The 13,051-nt window shown below is 58.4% G+C and overlaps 7 protein-coding genes across 7 annotated transcripts; 4 read left to right on the forward strand and 3 right to left on the reverse strand.

Moving 5' to 3' along the window:
- Window positions 1-49: 49 nt before the first annotated feature.
- On the reverse strand, window positions 50-609 carry EHS24_002509 (uncharacterized protein; the record flags this gene model as incomplete). Its single annotated transcript, XM_028618245.1, has 2 exons — window positions 50-516; window positions 567-609. 2 exons carry the CDS (start codon window positions 607-609, stop codon window positions 50-52), a joined length of 510 nt encoding a protein of 169 aa, XP_028473201.1.
- An 878-nt stretch (window positions 610-1,487) lies between these two features.
- Window positions 1,488-1,694, forward strand: EHS24_002510 (uncharacterized protein; the record flags this gene model as incomplete). Its single annotated transcript, XM_028618246.1, has 2 exons — window positions 1,488-1,619; window positions 1,668-1,694. The coding sequence occupies 2 exons, from the start codon at window positions 1,488-1,490 to the stop codon at window positions 1,692-1,694; spliced, it is 159 nt and encodes a 52-aa protein (XP_028473202.1).
- Window positions 1,695-1,825: 131 nt separating this feature from the next.
- On the reverse strand, window positions 1,826-3,312 carry EHS24_002511 (uncharacterized protein; the record flags this gene model as incomplete). Its single annotated transcript, XM_028618247.1, has 3 exons — window positions 1,826-2,469; window positions 2,779-2,881; window positions 3,091-3,312. 3 exons carry the CDS (start codon window positions 3,310-3,312, stop codon window positions 1,826-1,828), a joined length of 969 nt encoding a protein of 322 aa, XP_028473203.1.
- Window positions 3,313-3,630: 318 nt separating this feature from the next.
- Window positions 3,631-4,246, reverse strand: EHS24_002512 (uncharacterized protein; the record flags this gene model as incomplete). The annotated part of the gene is made up of 2 exons (XM_028618248.1): window positions 3,631-3,915; window positions 3,989-4,246. 2 exons carry the CDS (start codon window positions 4,244-4,246, stop codon window positions 3,631-3,633), a joined length of 543 nt encoding a protein of 180 aa, XP_028473204.1.
- A 1,115-nt stretch (window positions 4,247-5,361) lies between these two features.
- EHS24_002513 (uncharacterized protein) lies at window positions 5,362-6,056 on the forward strand (the record flags this gene model as incomplete). The annotated part of the gene is made up of 2 exons (XM_028618249.1): window positions 5,362-5,392; window positions 5,440-6,056. 2 exons carry the CDS (start codon window positions 5,362-5,364, stop codon window positions 6,054-6,056), a joined length of 648 nt encoding a protein of 215 aa, XP_028473205.1.
- Window positions 6,057-7,543: 1,487 nt separating this feature from the next.
- On the forward strand, window positions 7,544-10,111 carry CDC14 (cell division control protein 14; the record flags this gene model as incomplete). The annotated part of the gene is made up of 8 exons (XM_028618250.1): window positions 7,544-7,715; window positions 7,767-7,867; window positions 7,906-7,998; window positions 8,090-8,203; window positions 8,309-8,403; window positions 8,498-8,745; window positions 8,786-8,932; window positions 8,973-10,111. 8 exons carry the CDS (start codon window positions 7,544-7,546, stop codon window positions 10,109-10,111), a joined length of 2,109 nt encoding a protein of 702 aa, XP_028473206.1.
- A 944-nt stretch (window positions 10,112-11,055) lies between these two features.
- On the forward strand, window positions 11,056-12,643 carry EHS24_002515 (uncharacterized protein; the record flags this gene model as incomplete). Its single annotated transcript, XM_028618251.1, has 5 exons — window positions 11,056-11,127; window positions 11,255-11,353; window positions 12,008-12,107; window positions 12,222-12,284; window positions 12,396-12,643. 5 exons carry the CDS (start codon window positions 11,056-11,058, stop codon window positions 12,641-12,643), a joined length of 582 nt encoding a protein of 193 aa, XP_028473207.1.
- Window positions 12,644-13,051: the final 408 nt, after the last annotated feature.

Raw genomic sequence — 13,051 nt, forward strand, 5'->3', positions numbered from 1 at the left:
CTGAGATGACGCATGCCCACGACACCGCGACGTGTCGTGCAGATCTGCGCTAGGAGGTAAGCTCCAGGTTATCTGGATTTAGCTGACCCCTCAGTTGGTGTGTGTAGTGCAGAGCTTCAAGCCAGACATCAACACGGTGTCGCGCGCGCGGCTTGTAACTCGCGCCACCGGGTTTATGGGACGCGCCAGGAAAATCGTGTGCCGCGTCTTGAATGCGGTCCAGGACGCCATCCTGGTCGCCGAACGGAGCACCGACATGCGCCAAATCATCAAACACAATCTTGCCCAAGTGGAAACCTCTCTTGTCCACCATCGACTCTTGTTCCTCGGCGAAGCTTCCAAGCTGAACAAAATCAACGAGGAGCTCAACATGATTGGCAATGTGTCCGACGCCATATCCGGCTCTGCCGCCGCCTACATCGCCCTCAAAAGCGTCGAAAGGCAACTGATCAGGTGCCGCGACCAAATCTACGCGTTTACCTTCCGAGCGACAGGGCTGAGACTGTAGATCTCGGGCTTGTGGGAACCGAATTCCAATCCCTCGTCGCGGCCGTGGACGAACTTACAGCTAAGCTCAATCCAGGCGACCCTGAGCTTCCTGGCGACCATGACGAGATGTAAATATTGATTGTAGCAACGGTATTAATATGAGATTCGCGTCTCGCCTGTATGCATGGCTTTGGACAATTTCATGGTGCATGCACATCCCGAGCACTCTGGCACCCACTCTCGATACCATCCCAGGATGACCTTTTAGCTCGTTGCATCCGTATGGACTTTGTCTCGCTGATGCGCCTGTCAGATGCAACGCACTATCTGAGCGAGTTTTTGGTATGCCGAGGGACTCGCAGGCGACGGACCGACAGGGGGACAGGCTGGGGTACTGTACATATGTAGCAATAGCGATAAGGATGAGATTCGCCTCTCAAGCGTGTTCATGGACTTTGAACGTTGTCGTGGTGCATATTATATCTGTACATATATCTCGACTCTGGCGCTCACTTTCGAACGGTGCATCGAAGGTTTATTTCCTGCTGCCTTTTTAACTCCTCTCCCATTCTTGTGGGCCTAACAGAGGCAATGTAAAGCACGAGCGGGGGAATAGTGTATCTAGTCAAACGTGAACCAATGCCGTGTCTATTGGACTCGAATTCAATTGATGTATACAAATGGGAGCATGCCACCTCACCACGTTAATTGCGGCGGGCCTTTGAGATTGTGGCTCCAAGGTCGCCAGGCGACTCGGACCCTCAAGACCGAGCTGAGCCGCGTCGAGAGTGACCTGGTGAGCGAGCGTGCGACGTTCAGCAGCTGGGAAACGGCACTCCGCAGCTCCTGGCGCTCGATTGCGGGTGGCAGCCCGTCCCGAGCGGCCCAAATCGACCAAGAACTCGAGGTGGTACGCAAGGCGATCACCACCATCGACAACGTGCTGCTTGCACCGAGGTCTCAGCACGTTCCGCAAAAGACTTTAAGCATTTACGTCGATGAAGGCGATTGGTCTCGGGCACCTGGCCAACATCCAGGCCGTTCTCGTGGCCATGGAGGAGATGGGACATGCCGTTGGCAGGGGCAAGCTCTACCCCGCCCAGATACCCATTGTGGTCGATGGACCTGCCGTGGGCAAGGGCCATCCCCCCAAGACACCTGCTGCCATCGACGCCTAGGACGTCGAGCTTGTTCAATGGCTTTAGAGGTTATGTTTGTTGCATGTTGAGTACTGTTATACCATGTTTGTTAGGCCGGTCCATGTCATAGTCCCATTTCCACCAGCACTGTTGCATGTCGTCGCATGTCGAGTCACGTTTTCTACTGCTCTATCTATCTAACCACCGCGTAACACCTTCAACAGCGTGGACCCCGAGTTGTGCGACTGGCGTTGCTCGGCTGGTAGCGGGGAAACCACGTAGGCAAGTGCTGGCCGTTCCGGCGTCGCCCGCATACTCGTCATGTCCAAAATACCCATTCGCGGCGAACGGGGCTGAACAGGAGGCAAATTAGGCGGTGACGCGTCGGCCGGGGTGAGAATGATCGCTGGTGTGGCATCCTCCAGCCTTCGGTGGGTTGGCGCCGGTGTTGGGATACGCCTGGGTGCCAGCTGGCTCAGCTGGCCACTAAGTTGTTGTTGGGTGAGCTGTAGCCCCTGGGCAATGGTCTGGCCCAGAGCGCGCGACCCGTGCCATGCCTGTTCCAGATACAGCGCATCGAGTGGCAGCGGCCATTTGGTCGGCCGCGCCGACGAATCGACGGCGCTACGGGAGCCGCGTTCACTGCGCGCGCCACGCGACGTGGGTGCCGAGGTCGCGGTCATCGAGAGGGCACCAGTGTCCAGTGGCGGGGTGCTCGTCGGCCGTGTGGGGCGAGGTGACGACGATGAGTCTGAGGAGTGGGTCGAGCCGCGTCTCTTGAACAAGGCGTATGGTGCTGGTCTCAACTTGGCCCCGGCACTGGTGCCACCACCCGAACCGCCTGAGCGGTGAGGTTGGTCAGCGAGCGGCGGACGCGCGGTGTGAGCTGCAACAACCGTTGACGGGGACAGGAGGATTCCGCCTGCGGCGGCTACTCCGCTGCTGGAGTTGGGTGAGGTGTCGCTGTAGCTGGTCACAATGCGGAGTGAGGGACGTCGTGAGCCTGCCGGTGGTCTCAGGGTCGCGTCTGGATCTTGATAAGAAGCCGATTGCCCAGAAGCACTGCTTGTAGGATTGCGAGAAGCATAACCTGGGACCTGAACATGTGCATGTGGTTGGCCCGAAGCCGAGCCGGCAACCGAAGCCTCACCAGCGCCTGAGATCTCCTGGGACGATGACGCGGAGTGCACCGAGTGGCGGCGGCTGTGCAGGTGTGAGGCAGTGCTGGTGGTGACCCAGAATTCTGGTGGCGGCTGGGTTTCCATCAGTTCAGTTCGACCACTTTTTTTGTTCTTCTTCGCCATACTAAGGCCGCGAATGGCCCAGCCGGCCAACTTACCGCCCGTGCGTTCTCGTCTACGACAGCCCGTATGAACCGCGCTATCCCAACCAGCTCATCTGTAAAGCTGCCTCCACCTAAAATGAAATCGGGATGAGCCGCCACTTCGGGGAAATGATCTACCAGCACTTCATACAGGAGTGCGTCGGCTGCCTGGCGAGACTGCGCCAGGACTGGGGATGTGGGGGCCGCTGTCGAGTCTATGGTGAGGTAATGGCCGAAGGACGCGGCGCGGAGGGTCTCGGTGAGGGAGGTGAGGAAGACTTGGAAGCGTTCGGAGCGCGGAGTGGGCGTCGTGCGTGTCAAGAGGGTGGTATAGGTCGACAGACGGGTGGGCGAGGTCATGTCATCAGGTTGAGAGGTAGTGTGTGTTGTAGAGGAGGTTGAGGAGGATCGTGGGGGTGAAATTGTGGGGGTGGCGAGGCGAGACGTGGGTACGTTGGCGTGTGGATGGGATGGTGGCGTGGAGGGTGATGCGGATGCTGTGTGTGATGCCCCAGGGGTCGCGGCCGATGGGAAGCGGCGTTTGATGCCACATGCCTCGACTCAAAACGGTCAGAAGTCAGTCGAAACCGATACAAGGCAGGCAGTGAACTGGTGTGAGCGTGCCATGCAATACATTGAATCCGGGCTTGTGCAGCGTTACACCCCCACCCTCACACCCTACTTGTCCTCGTACCGCAGCCTGTCAACCGCAAGCCAAGCTTCCTTGCCACCCTCAAAGCTCCATCCCAGAGGTCCCAGATCGCATTCGGCGCAAATGAGCCATTTCACGCGTCCAGTGGCACCTTCCACACCTGGAGCAGACGCGGGGAGAGCTTCGGCAACCTCGACGGCGCGCGAGAAGCCAATGTTGTCAAAGGCAAAGGGAGATCCAGTGACGAACCAGTAGCCACGCGAAGGGGTAATCTTGTCGTTGGTGAACGGCGAACCTTCCTCGGCGGGGATCTGGTGTGTCAGCTTGGTAGCCAGGAAGGTTGAGAACTGAGGAGGCAACCGCTGGTTCCAAGCAACCACTTACCAAGCTGGCATCGGCCTCGATCCATTCGGCGGCGCCAGGACCGATAATGACACACGAGCAGCCCTCACGAGGGCAATAGAGCTTGCGCGAGTTGGTACGAGTCGACGATGAAGAACCCTCGGCGGCGGTGTTGGTGAGCGAGTCGGGAGCCGAGGACGCAAGGTGGGCGTGCGGGACAGTCTTGGGCGGGTTCTTGGCGCGCAGCGAACCCTGGGACTGGAGGGCGGCAAGGATGTCTGCCTGTGAGGGAGCCGACATTGTGATAGAGGTGAAGAGAGAATGTCGTAGATGGAGAGAGATCTAGAGAGTGATGACGACCAACGATCCAACGAGTCTTGGCCCCGAATCTCCATGAAACGCGTCCGTCTCGGCTGGCTCGCCTATGATTAGATGTCACGTGACGCTCTAAATGACATTCACGGCCCAGTCCGTCTTTGCCACTCAAGCAATCAGCGATCTGCTACTCCATGGGTACCGCCAACCGACAGACAACATCATCTTCCCACCGATTCAGCACACAGCCATGGCACGCCCCCCACTTGGTGACCTGAGGGGTATGTGGTTTGACCCAGAACGCAACCGCTATTTCCCAGACGCCATGAAACCCGTCAATGGCGGCTCGACATCGGCTTCTGCCTCGGACAGCAACAACGATCGAGGGTCACGGCGAGGCGGGCCACAACCTGTGCGCTCTGCGGGCACCGGGTTTGGACGGAAACGCGGAAGAAAGGGGATCGATCACATCTATGATGTGAACGAGAGTGAGGAGGCTGCAAGGCGTATCCAGCGTTCATTCGGGGCAAGGAGAGACGACAGTACTAGGTTGTGAGTTCGGCATTTGTCATCACCGTGTCGCAGCGAGTTACTGATACATCGGGAAAGGCGAGTACAAGATCGATTGGCAAGTGCATCACTGTATGGTGTTGCCGAGATGTGCGAGTGTCACGGTGAGGTCATTACCTCTCTTAAAGTAAGGACCTTGTCACTCGGTTCGGAGATGGGGAATTGACAGAGACAGACGTATGGGCCCGGCGGGATGTGCCTCACCACCGACCACGGCAAGGTGATCTGGTGCCGACCTGATGGGACGGCACACTCGTTATCAGTGTGCTCGCAGCAGGTAAATGAGGCGGGTAACATGGACACTGACCCTCAGCTTCTAGGGCTACATTGCAACGTTATCCGCGCGACATGGCTGTGAGCTCTCTCGCCGATCGCTGCCCAGCGGTTGTTGGACCTCATCTGATACCTACAGTGCCGTTTCGAATGGTTCAGAACCACACATTCATGGCTGGCGACAAGATCCCAACCTTCCCTTCAACGCCCATCTCGAGAACGGCACAGTGGACTTTCCGCACCGTGACATCTTCGCCATGAGCTCGTTTGACGATGTCACTTCGCTTGGTGCGTTCTGCTATTGCACCAGGTGGCCGAGCTGATCTAACAAACAGCCTCATCAAGATCTATTCATACAATCGTGCACAATGACGCCAGTCCCCTCACGCTCAGTCGGCGCAAGACCCTCTCGGACCCATTGGCGCTTCACCACGCCTCACGAGATCACGTGTACGCTGGCCTGCGGTGCAGCCAGGTTACTCTTGAGGACCTCCGTACACCGAACCGTGTCGCCACTCCGAACATCATTGCCACCTTGCCGGCTGGAAAGGCCGTCGTCGCTGTCAAGAGACTAAAGGACAGTGCGGTGCCGTGGGGCCTCGCTGTGAGCGGCTTGTGCAATCAGCTCCTCATCTTTGATGTGCGATATGCGTGCCAACCGCTTCTGGAGCTGTCCGGGCACGTCAACAGCTACCACACGACACTCGCCATGGCCACAAGTCCTGACGACACGGTTGTGTTTGCTGGCGGCAGCGACCACCGTCTCCGTGCATGGTCGACAGTAACGGGCGAGCAGCTCCGCCCGCCGCCCAACGATCGCCGTTCAGTGCTGTCAATGTCGTATCGCCACCTTGTCGAACACGTCGACATCGCAGAGGACCTGACGGTCCGCGTCGCTGCTGCAGGTGATATCCTGCGATTCGCTCCGCACCATGCCCATCCAGGGACATGACTTGGACGGATGTAAAGCGAGTCGAAGCGCCGAGACGGAGGTGGGCTATAGTGAACGGGGTTAGACGAACGACCATCACGAAGATTGAGATCACGGGCCGGTGGAGTTGAGCATGCGAAGGGTTTCGGGTTTCTGAGGTGCATCGGGTGAAGTCGACGAAGACTCCAACGAGCTAGTTTTACGTGCCCCGTGCTCTGCGGCCACAAGGTCCAAAAGTCTGGAATCGCACGATAGACAAGGCTTCTCGCAAAGCTCGTAACAAGTCGTGCAGCGTGTACCTGCGTGCTTGGACCCCGGACGGCAAGCTGTCAGACGGCTGGACTTGGCCCGCCGCATTGTCCTTCTGTCATACGTATGCGGTCATGTCCGGGCCACTTTCCCCGCAGCGTCGTCACCGCCTGCCCGCCGCACATGCCATGGGACATGGGATATGGCTTTTTTGTGGATCCCCTAATCCAATGTCCCTAAATTCAGCAGACTCCTGCGCTCCTGGCCCGTCCTGCCCGTGTAGACCCTGCTCACGGATCACGGACCTGTCAGCTGTCCCTTCCAGCACTCTGCCCGGTTGCGCACAATCTCGAGATCATGTTGAATTCCCCATCTGTAGCAGAACATGAGCAGCGCAGCAGGAGGGTGTACTGGGACTGTCGTGGGGTGTTGTTGCTGCCATGTTGCTGCCATGTTGCCTTGTCTGGCTCGGCGCTCGTCTCTTCGCATGGCGTTCTTGTGGCTGCTGCGGTCCGCGGAGGGTGGATACATGGGCCATTGTGCCTTTGGGGCTAGTCGGAATGCGAGAGGGTGGGCCTGTGCTCATGCTGGTGGGCCAATAGGTGCGCGTCCAGCGACTCGTCGACGCGCCTGACTTGTGGTCGACGGACCGGCGCGGGGGGGGGGAATGGGCCTTGCGGGTGGCTGCCTGGGGTGGCGTGAATGAGGCGTCTGTTAGCAATGGAGGCTCTGGCGCATGCTCTGGACCGCCGTCCCTCGGTGTCTCACTGCGTGTGCAGACGAGCTCGTTTTGGCTGCTCGTCGTTGTAAAAGAAGTAGGTGGAAGTAAAAAAGAGACGTTGTGGACGAATGGATCTAGACACACGGCGAGAAGCACGGTCCTCTTTGTGTCCATGCCTCTGTGTGCGTCTGTGTGTGTACTCTGTTCCCATCCCCTTCTTCCTCCTCTTTCTCATCAACCATCACCGCTCTTCCAAACACATCACCCTCATCGTCACCCACCCACCCCCCACCCTCTTATACATCCTCGTCACGAACGCCGCATCTCCTACCCACCCTCGTAGAATCACCAGTAACCACCCCAGATCAGCCTCCACCGGCAGCGCCAACGCCACCAAATCCACCACCCTCACCTGCCCAGCCGCAGCGCCCTGCGCCTTCCCTCCTCGTTCCTTCCTCACTTGGTCGGTTCTCGACGTCAACACTCTCTCTTCTCTCTTTCTCCCACTACACTCCCACTTGCACATCCTCCATTCAACATGGGGAGCACTGGCAGCCCACCAAGGAACTGCATTTCGGGTTTCCGTAGCCTCCCAAACGCCTACGCCCAGTTTACCCAGCGACTGGTCTTCACTACCCTCGAGCCAAAGGATGTTGCGCTCGGCCCATACGCTCACCCGGTGACGGGCAAGCCAATGCACCTCTTCACTCGTGAGTGGTTCAACCGTTCTATCCGTCATGCCATATGCTGACCTGCGGCAGTCGACGATGACATGGTCTACACCCCGTTCAAAAACGACCACGGTCCACTCAACCTCGCCTATACCTTTGACGCCTGTGTGCGCATCTATGACAAGCTCAACGTAGGTGTACCAACAGCTTTCCATCGCTCACCTCTCAGGCCAAGGAGCACAAGCGCCGTGCGCTGTGTCTCTACACCAGTCCCGACCCCGAAAAGAAGTCGAACATGGCCCTCGTTGCTGCTCTCTACGCTGTACGTGTTCCTGGCCGTGGGTGCGAGGGGCGTGCCCAGGACAGCCTGGTGACGGGGCAAGCACCCCAGAACACAACGCTAACCGATACAGCTCATCGTCGAGCACCACGACCCCTGGGATGCGTTCCAGCCGCTCGCCCACTTTGAGCTCTTGCCGTTCCGCGACGCGGGCAACGGGGTGAACGAGTTCGGCGTCACTATCCAGGTGAGGAAATCAAAAGGATGTCGGAGGCAAGGGCCCGAAAGGGCTCAGACTGCCCCCCATTTAGTCCGAAACCGTGTCGTGCGGCATGCTGACGATCGTCAAAAGGATGTGCTGTACGGCGTGTGGAAGGCAGGCAAGAACGGTCTGCTTCAACTGCAAGAGTTTGACGCCGACGACTACCGCTACTTTGAAAGGGTCGAGTGCGTAGTTGTTCCGTTGCTGTGCGACCGTGCACACGACCTGTGTGGCGGCGTGCTCAAAACCAGGTGGCCCGCCCGCTAACCACATGCGCAGGAACGGTGACCTCAACGTCTTGGGAAGCTTTATCGCATTCGCATCCCCGATGGACCCGTCGTGGATCATCCGAAGCACACCGCCGGGCGAGCGTCCTCCGATGTACAGCTCGTCGCAAGGCCGCATGTTGACCGCGGCTTTTGAGAAGGTCATGACCAAGTTCTACGAGGAGGACGTCAAGCTTGTCATCCGCCTCAACGATGAGCTGTATGACCGCAGCCACTTTGTTCAGACCGGCATGGACCATGGTGAGGAAGATGAGCACCGGGCGCGAAAGCTAACAGTCAGTCGACCTCTACTTTGACGACGGTACCAACCCCACTGATGAGATCGTGCGCGATTTCATCCGCATTGTCGACGACACCATTGCCAGGGGAAAGAAGGTCGCCGTCCACTGCAAGGCCGGTCTTGGTCGTACCGGTGTCCTCATTGGAGGTAAGCTGGCTCTATTCTGCTCGTCGCTGACAACCCCCAGCCTACCTCATTTACAAGCACCAGTTCACCGCATCCGAGGTGATTGGATACATGCGCGTCATTCGCCCCGGTATGGTTGTCGGTCCTCAGCAGAGGTACATGCAGCTCAACCAGATGAAGTGGGCCGGATGGGCAGCCATTGACGCTCACCGCCCACCCAACTTCTCCGACTCTTTACCTTCTCCTCCCATGGAGAACGAAGTAGAGCTCGTCCCCGTTTCCTCCCTTCCGCAGGTCGAGACCCCCTCACGCCCTTTGACCCCTGCTAAGCGTGTCCCGGCCCCTACGCCCTCTGGCAAGGGTGGCGACGCGCCTTGCCAACCTCGCAAGGGCCGCACACTCGTCGAGGTGACCCCCGAGCCCGAGGAGAACCTTCCCCCCATGCGTTCTCGCAGCTCGACGCCAAAGCGCACTACCACCCAGTCGATCCCCCCATCACCGTCCTCGGATCGTGGTGAAGGCTCAGTCCGGGGTATCAAGCGTGGTTCGGGTCGCACCCCCGTTTCTTCCCCCCAGCCGGTTCGCGGCCAAGCTCCTCCTCCCGCCAGCACTCCTCGCCTAGCCGAGACGCAGGCCGGTCGTCTTGTTCGGTCGACCTCGAGTGCCAGCTGCAGCTCGAGTGTGTCCGAGCTCGACCAGCGAGCCACAAAGCGCCGCAACGGTGATTCGCCCCTTGCCAAGTCGGGCCTCAGCTCCCCTCCCCCTAGCCGTGACACAACCCCGGCCGATGACCTGCCCCCGGCACCGACCACTTTCCCAATTGAGGAAAGCGAGGAGCCAACCACGCCTCCTGCGTCCAAGCTCACCTTTGACTCCAACACGCAGGTGATGACACCTCCCAGCCCTGCGCAGCGCGAGCTCCCTCGTTCGCGTAGCTTGATCCCCCGCCGTGGCGGCATCCCCATCTTCAAGGACGAGAAGCCCGCACGTCGCTCTGGCAGGACAAAGTCGGCGACCGATACTGGGTCTCTGTCAGACTCGGAGGTGTCCAGCGCTGTCTCCAGCAGCGGTGTGGCGTCGACCCCGTCGTCCAACACACGCAGTAACAAGGTTCCCTCTTCGACGCGCAGGGCGCTCCTCTCCACCCCGAGGGTGTGGAACACACTCTCTCGCCTTGGCGGTGCCGCTCTTGGCCAATAATTGTGAGTAGACGCTTGTCAAATATTGTGCCCTGCGACAGTGTGAGCTGACCTCGATGCTCAGAACGAAAACGATTCCCTCCATTACACTCCTTCTTTCTCCACCTTCTCCCCTGCATGTCCTTACCCGACACTACACTCATATCACGATACACGAACACCCACCCCCTAGAGGGGATGATAAAAATCCAACCAAGTCTTTCCTTAACAGACCAACCAACCAACCACACACAACACAAGACACCCAAGACGACCTACGTTTGTGCTAGACACAAGACGAACGATTGCCGCGAAACGCCCGTCCGCCACTCCCCTTCTGCCTGCATGCCCCTACCCTACTAGCTGCAGTGTATGTCCATATTTTTGACGAGCCATTCGCGCGCTTGTGTATATTATAAGAAGAAGTATTATTGAAGATGATGAATTGAGTGTCATCGAATCGTGGAGGAGGGGAGTGGGGGCGGGCTTGGAGGCTGAAGGCTGGGGGTGCGCTGAGACAGGACGAAGGACATGATGGCGTCGTGAGAGTCGGTGGCGGTCGCAAGGGACAGGGAGCGAAGACCATGGCGAGTGATGGCAAGCTAGCATGGGGTAATGGGTAACGTGTAGAACCAGCCCTTGTCCAGCTTCCAGTTCAGTTGATTGTTACATCCGCCATGCTGGAACAGGTGCGCGGTCAGGTGGCCGCACTCAAGGCGGGACGAGATCTTGCGGGGTGTTGGTCCACAGCTCAAATACGACAATTGGATCTTATTAACCGCGCTTAGTATATGGACGGTAAATAAATTAGGATTTTGCCCCCGCTGGCAGCCGCCCGTATCCGATCACTCACGCCGCCTGAGACAGTCATTCTCCCAACTCGTGTCAGTGGTCTCTTTCTTATCCTCCTTTACCCTCTCTACCTCTCTCCTTCGTCGGTCCTTACCTCCCTCGCATCCATCCACTATGGGCTTCGGTACCAACATTGTCATCGGCTCGGCCGCCTTCCTCCTCGGCATGGTCTTTGTCTCCCAGGTGGTGAGTTGCGAGACCAGGTCGTGCCAGCGGCAAACCCGAAGACGACCGGCTTGGCAATGGCTGTCAAGACCACCATGATCCACAGCCGCCAACGCCTTGTACAGAGCATACACAGCTGACCTGCCAGGTGGACATTCCCCTCCTCTACGTGCCCCTCACGGACAAGGCGGTCGAGGACGCGTACGCGTTCTACAGCATGTGGTACGAGGCTCCCGGCGCTGTCAAGGTGAGTCAAGCTCTGCCGTCTCAATCCTTGGTGTTGTGTGGTGTCGTGTCGTGTACCTCCTGTGGATTTCTCGTGTTTCCGTCCCAAACATCACCATCGTGTTTGCTAGATGGATTTCACGCCGTCTGGCTTTTGCGAGCTGCCCGCGCGTATCTACGGCCCACTCCTCCAGTCTGGCTATCGAGCTGGCGCAAAGGGAAGCAGGGGGGAAATCCAGCCGACGCCAGACTGGCGAAGTGTCCAGGGATATTTCCGTGACGGCAGGAATGCTAGGAAAACAAATCCAGGATACACCCACCCACGCGCATTCTGGCTGCTGGCAGCTGCTCTGGCTATAGGATGGAGAGGGTCCATGCGGCGTCGTGCCGCGCGTTGTCCAATCTCAGCCCGGACAGTGGGTGGTGGGCAGCGATTGCCATCTGCTGGCATCAGAGTGGGCATTGGTCTCAACTCCTGCGTACTCGCCCAGTCGCGGTCGCTGTGTGCATGCACACCGTCTCTTGACCATGGGGCACCTTGCATCTCCCCATGGTTGCTGCTCGGTGTGGACATGGCATGTTGCACAGGAACGAGCAGTCTACACATACACATGCGAGGCACCGACCCACTTCATTGTCACCAACGTCCAGAACCCACTGACGCATTCTCCCGCAGGCCCTCTTCCACGTCGCCATCTTCCTCCCCCTCCTTGTCCTCCTCTCCAAGCTGCACAAGTGGACTGAGAGCGCCAAGTTCTTTGACGGCTCGTCGATCGGTGAGTATTAGGGTGCCACACGACCCCCGGCTGGTATGGGAAGTCACCCAGGAGTCTTGACGGGGCCAACGCACCTGTCCGCCCGCCACACATCTTCAAAAGCTAATGCCTCAGCTCTCCAGATGGCCACCATCGTGCTCTACCTCTCGGTCCACATCCAGTCGCTGCGCACTTGCTGTGAGTTGGTTTAGCGCTGGGGTAGACAGAGCGATGGTAGCTAGAATGTCTCTCGCTCTGACAGCCGACCCCGGTGCCCTCACGCTGCTGTCTCCTTACTGACGTTTCCAGTCCCCGACGCCACCTCGACCTGGAGCATTATCCCCGCCGCCCCGGCGCGCGAGGCGCCCGCCACTATTGACGAGAAGGTTGAGGCCATCCGCGTTCTCGCCGCTGCCAACGCTCTCTGCGGCTTGCTCCTCATTGGTGTTATCGGCATGCAGGTTGGCCAGGAGTACGCCTCCAGCGTCGAGGCCAAGGAGCAGAAGGCTATCGACGAGGCTGCCCGCCAGGCCAGCCAGGCCAAGAAGGACCTCTAAGAGGTTGCTCGGTCGCGCGTCGGCGAGTTGAGCGCAAACATGTGTATGTCACGACAGTACCCATGTTGCGTGTACCCTTGTTGTCCTTCGTCTCGTCTGGATTCCTGGACATCGGATGATGACCCCAGTCGTGTGTGTGCACTGCTGTACCAGTCTTGATCTCCCCTCTCTCCCCATGTGCTGTTTGATGCTCTGTTCGTCTGCGATCAGTTCATTTCCGCCCGGGTTCCTCCTATCTCAACCTCTACCTCTACCTCTTTATCCCACGACTATTGGATGTAAAAAGCATGATAATCATGAAAAGGAAAGATGAATGATGCTAGTACTCTCTAATTACAACGCTCTCCGTGCTACGTCCATGCTCTCCATCTGTCTGACCCACTGCTAGCTTGCCTTCTTTGCCTTCTC

The sequence above is a fragment of the Apiotrichum porosum genome, assembly GCF_003942205.1.
Source record: "Apiotrichum porosum strain DSM 27194 chromosome Unknown scaffold_13, whole genome shotgun sequence".
Taxonomy (NCBI): Eukaryota; Fungi; Basidiomycota; class Tremellomycetes; order Trichosporonales; family Trichosporonaceae; genus Apiotrichum; species Apiotrichum porosum.